Source organism: Ranitomeya variabilis, chromosome 2 (genome assembly GCF_051348905.1).
Source record: "Ranitomeya variabilis isolate aRanVar5 chromosome 2, aRanVar5.hap1, whole genome shotgun sequence".
Taxonomy (NCBI): domain Eukaryota; kingdom Metazoa; phylum Chordata; class Amphibia; order Anura; family Dendrobatidae; genus Ranitomeya; species Ranitomeya variabilis.
Window position 1 is genome coordinate 1,092,721,012 of NC_135233.1, and position 6,000 is coordinate 1,092,727,011.

General features: G+C 37.4%; 1 protein-coding gene across 1 annotated transcript in view; it reads left to right on the top strand.

Annotated features, from left to right (window-relative positions):
* The window catches only part of LOC143804064 (angiopoietin-4-like), a 44,342-nt gene extending 38,792 nt beyond the window's left edge, over positions 1-5,550 (top strand). Inside the window, exons 4-6 of the mRNA XM_077281803.1 lie at positions 1,882-2,098; positions 3,107-3,302; positions 5,029-5,550. Coding sequence (XP_077137918.1) covers positions 1,882-2,098; positions 3,107-3,302; positions 5,029-5,172 — 557 coding nt within the window. The 3' untranslated portion in view covers positions 5,173-5,550. The remainder of the gene's footprint in view (positions 1-1,881; positions 2,099-3,106; positions 3,303-5,028) is intronic.
* Positions 5,551-6,000: the final 450 nt, after the last annotated feature.

Here is a 6,000-nt window from a genome sequence, read left to right on the forward strand (position 1 = left end):
GAGAAGGGCGGCCATATTACTGTATATATTACTATATCACACTGAGGAGAAGGGCGGCCATATTACTGTATATATTACTATATCACACTGAGGAGAAGGGCGGCCATATTACTGTATATATTACTATATCATCACTGAGGAGAAGGGCGACCATATTACTATATATATTACTATATCACACTGAGGAGAAGGGCGGCCATATTACTATATATATTACTATATCATCACTGAGGAGAAGGGCGGCCATATTACTATATATATTACTATATCATCACTGAGGAGAAGGCCGGCCATATTACTATATATATTACTATATCACACTGAGGAGAAGGGTGGCCATATTACTATATATATTACTATATCATCACTGAGGAGAAGGGCGTCCATATTACTTTATATATTACTGTATCATCACTGAGGAGAAGGGCGGCCATATTACTATATATATTACTATATCATCACTGAGGAGAAGGCCGGCCATATTACTATATATATTACTATATCATCACTGAGGAGAAGGGCGTCCATATTAATTTATATATTACTGTATCATCACTGAGGAGAAGGGCGGCCATATTACTTTATATATTACTGTATCATCACTGAGGAGAAGGGCGGCCATATTACTATATATATTACTATATCATCACTGAGGAGAAGGGCGTCCATATTACTTTATATATTACTATATCATCACTGAGGAGAAGGGCGGCCATATTACTATATATATATTACTGTATATCACACTGAGGAGAAGGGCGGCCATATTACTATATATATTACTGTATATCACACTGAGGAGAAGGGCGGCCATATTACTATATATATTACTATATCACACTGAGGAGAAGGGCGGCCATATTACTATATATATATTACTATATCACACTGAGGAGAAGGGCGGCCATATTACTTTATATATTACTATATCATCACTGAGGAGAAGGGCGGCCATATTACTATATATATATTACTGTATATCACACTGAGGAGAAGGGCGGCCATATTACTATATATATTACTGTATATCACACTGAGGAGAAGGGCGGCCATATTACTATATATATTACTATATCACACTGAGGAGAAGGGCGGCCATATTACTATATATATATTACTATATCACACTGAGGAGAAGGGCAGCCATATTACTATATATATTACTATATCATCACTGAGGAGAAGGGCGGCCATATTACTATATTTATTACTGTATCATCACTGAGGAGAGGAGCGACCATTTTATGATATTGTCACTGTGATTTTGTGTGAATTGTTAGAAATGTATATTGTACATTCAGCTGTTTCTTCTTATTCTCACTGTAACAGAAGGAAATTTGTGCTTCACTGAATATTCTGTTTTTTTCTAAGCCGACGTTTGTTTATAGAGATGTTGTTTGTTTTACTTTATGCTAATATTTATGGTATTTTCCCATGGGGCGTGGCCACAAAGAAATAAAATAATAAAATAAAGAACTTGGCGCTTTTTTATTATTTTTGCAGTCCTTTGCAGACTGCAAAAATAATGAAAAAAATAATAAAATAATAAAAAATCCTTTGGCAATGACATACTAAGTTGAGTGCCAAGTTCTTTATTTTACTGCACATTGGTTTTGGTAACTTGAGCACCTCACGGTAGTGCCACGCTATACTTCACACAAAGAAATAAAATAGACCCAAGTCCTGTTTACGTGGTGTTAGTGTAATGCCTCATTTGGCCTGTGGGGGCAGTGTAGGCAATTTATCAACCAAGTTCACGCACAGAATACAGTTTATCACTCCGGCTTTCATCAATGGGAGATTTTTTCGTCAGCTCCACAGTAGTACAGCCCGCCCTATAGGCTTATACCGTTTCAGCATTTTCTTCCTCTTCTCTATAAGGAGGGGGGTGGACAGTGATTCAGAGACGTCGAAATGGGTCGATGAATTTCAACCGCACCTGGAAAGAATATAGAGAAGGATTTGGTGACCTGAACAATGAATTCTGGCTTGGAAATGAAAATATCCACAAAATCACCAGCAAGGGGGAATATGTACTGAGGATTGAGCTGGAGGACTGGGATGGAGCGCAGAAGTCTGCAAACTACCGAGAGTTCAGGTAACAGGCAGAGAAACAGTAGGGGGCACCGGTGGTCCTGCAGTAAGGTCAAAGCTTCAGGAACCCAATCATTATTGTCTTTGTATTATAAGGACATGAATAATAGGTAGATAAATGGAAAAATAAATCATTGTGAGATGGATGATAGAAAGATGATAGATAGATAGATAATAGATAGAAGATAGATGATAGATAGATAATAGGTGATAGATAATAGATAGATAGATAGGTGATAGATGAATAGATAATAGATAAATAATAGATAGATGATAGGTAGATAATAGATCGATAATTGCTAAATAATGGATAGATAATAGATAAATAATAGATAGATAGATAAATAATGATAGATAGATAATAGATATATAATACATAGATAGATAGATAGATAAATAGATAGATAGATAGATAGATAATAGATGATAGATAGATAGATAATAGATAGATAATAGATAGATAATAGATAGTTAGATAATTGATAGATAATAGATAGATAGATGATAATAGATAATAGATAGATGATAGATAGATAGATAGATAGATAATAGATGATAGATAGATAATAGATGATAGATGGATAGATAATAGATAGATAATAGATAGATAATAGATAATAGATAGATAATAGATGATAGATAGATAATAGATGATAGATAGATAATAGATGATAGATAGATAATATATAATAGATAATACATAGATAATAGATAGATAATAGATAATATATAGATAATAGATAGATAATAGATAATAGATAGATAATAGATAGATAGATAATAGATAGATAATAGATGATAGATAGATAATAGATAGATAGATAGATGATAGATAGATAATAGATAGTTAGATAATTGATAGATAATAGATAGATAGATAATAGATGATAGATAGATAATACATAGATAATAGATAGATAGATAATAGATAGATAATAGATAGATAATAGATAATTAGATAATAGTTAGATGTAATTACACGCATGATTACTGTTTCTTCTTTTTCTTGCAGCATAGACAATGAAGCCAACCATTACCGGCTCCACGTGGCCGGGTTCAGTGGAACAGCTGAGGACTCATTTGCTTGGTACCACAATAAAAGGAGCTTCAGCACTCCCGGGTCTGGGAACCTCTGTGCGGACATCTCTCATGGGGGCTGGTGGTACTATCAGTGCTTCTACTCCAACCTCAATGGTGTTTACCATCCGGTACGTGGCCATTTATCGATCTGCCATAACTATAAAGGAGTTACTGGGTTTGGGGCCACATCAGAGTCAGCTAATGAGTATAAATGTCTCTCATTGGAGGACCAAATATGTCTGGGCATTAAATGTGCAATACTTTATCCCTCCTGTGGTGGCGCTGCAGGGAAATTGAACACTTGTTTGGAAGGTTGTCTGCGCAATGCAGGACAGGATGGGATGTGTCATAGAAAAACTAAAATCCATAAGACATCTCCAGGAAAGGGACATGCCCCCCCTTCTCACATTGAACATATAGAAAGTGAAAAAAGCTCATTAAAACATAGTAAGAGCAAGCGATTGAAGCTCCTTTTGAAGCCAGGACTCCCTGCCGTGTCCAGGTAATTAAAAAGGAAATTAATTTGTTTACCCAAGAGAACTGCCCACCTAGCCAGAAGCTTCCTTCATGAAAGGATGTATTGTAAACAACCTGGCTGTGGGACCCTTATAGGAATATTGGAGTTTGTATTAATCTGATATTTATGGGATATTGAGTTTCAGAGTGTTAAAGAGGGGACGGACATGATGCACTCACTCACCTCACTGTAGGGCCACTAGAATCCATCCATTTGAATAACGTTCTGATAGCAGATGCTGTACCTGTCATATTTGGTGTGTATGTCTCTTTAAAAAATATGAGTCAATATTTAACACCGGGGACCTTCATAGGCAAAGATATCTTGTAAGTTGAGGATCTCATAAAATTCTAACAGACCAAGCACATCCCACAATCCGCCTCACAGGAGGTAATCCAGTGGAGGTGGGTGGGCATATCTTAGGAGCTAAGAAAAAGCAGACACTGGGTCAGGGTCAGTTGTCAGTCCTTGAAAGACATAGTTCGCTGTGGAGATTCTGTCCATTTTCTCAGTCAAAGTGCTTCATTCCGCTAATCTCTGAGCCATTTCCTTGACCAGAATTAGTAGCTTTCTTTAGTTATTTATTTTTATTTTCTGTAATTGTATGTAATGTATTGTTTGTTTCCATTTTGTATCATCTGGTACATTTTATAAACACTGCCAAACTTTCTCGATTAATTAAAATGTATTATATTAAATGTAATATATAATAGCTCTGTTCCTCTTGTTCTGTAAACCGCACCTGTGAAACCATACGCTCCTGTAATAGGTGTCCAATCAGCCTGTGTAAGCCATTGGTGGTTGCAGCTAGTAGTATCTATGTGTTATAGTGGAGCTGGTAGTGACTGTATGGGATATATACATAGTTTCCATGCGTTGGAATCCGAGGTATGTGTACCATACATTCACTGTTAGTTCCCCCCCGGCTCTGTATTAACAGTTAACAGTGGGTGGATCTCAGTGACCCTCTCCCCCTGGTTGTGTATGCTTGACAGGATGGGTTCTCCAACGTGAGAGACGTTTTTTATATTCACTGTCCAACATTTAATTGGTGGCAGATGTTAGAAAAAAAAGGAGGATAGAACATGCTGAAATTCAACATGCCCAATCTTTTTTCCTCATGGCAAAAAACGCTGCCTCTATCAAGAATACATGCATCTCAACCAAGTTCCGCATGTATGTGTATGGGGGGGTGGTTCTGGAGAAAGGGGCTGAGCGGATAAGTGTTAGCCATATGAGTGTACCCAAAGATTTAAATAAAGTCGTTCACACGTAATATTTTATTTTCTTGTTTGTTTTTGTATAAAATCGAAATGAAATTGTTTGTCCTGTATTAGGGAGGAAAATACGTCAAAAGTCGTGAGATGATGGGACCAGATGGCATTGTGTGGTACAGCTGGAAGAACACTGACTACTACTCGCTAAGGAAAGTCTCCATGATGATCCGGCCGAGATCGTTTCACCTCAGTACATCACCGTGAAACTTCAGCAAGTCTCTTGTAGTTCTGCTTTGCGGATTGTACAAGTTTTGGATTTGTTTTTGGAAACTTTTGTGCTGTTTTTCTCATGTGCGAGGGATTTTTGTAAAAACTGGTTACTACTCTTAGAATTTGTTCCCCTGATGAAGCCGGCACAGTGGTGAAACTTGTGGATCCCACATGGTGTTACAGGAAAGGAACTTTTCATCCATGGCTAATGAGCGTTCTTTTATCCACATGGGTTCTGAGCTATAGGATAAATATCCATAATTATCTCTTTCCCTTTCGTTTTACATTTTTACGATACAGGGGTTTTCTGAATAAAAGTTTCTGCAACCTATAAATTGTGCTGGATTTAAATAATAAAGAGTTATTACTCTCCCTTCGCTGTTCCAGTTTCACCTCTCTGCAGTTGCTCCAGTCTTTGTTGACAAGCTGCCGTGGTGACGTCAGAAATACAGTGCGTGTGACCACTGCAGCCAATCACCGAGCTAAGCGTGCACTCATGCATGTATTTTAGTTGTGACATCACCGCTGCAGCCAATCAATTAGGTCAGCATGTGCTCATGCGTGTGTTTTAGTTGTGACATCGCAACTAATAGAGGTGTTGCATTTTTCAGAATTTCGTAATAATCATCGGACACTGTAAACTTTAACAGCTTGTGATTTGATACTCTAGGGTGAGTCAAAAAACAATTCCAGGCACTATTTCACACAATGCTGAAGTCATAGAAAAATCTAATGGCATCAGGCACAGTTGTACAAGCTTCCCCATAATGCCCCACCACATCACATGGTGTAGCACAGCCAGTCTAGGGGAACATCACAGCC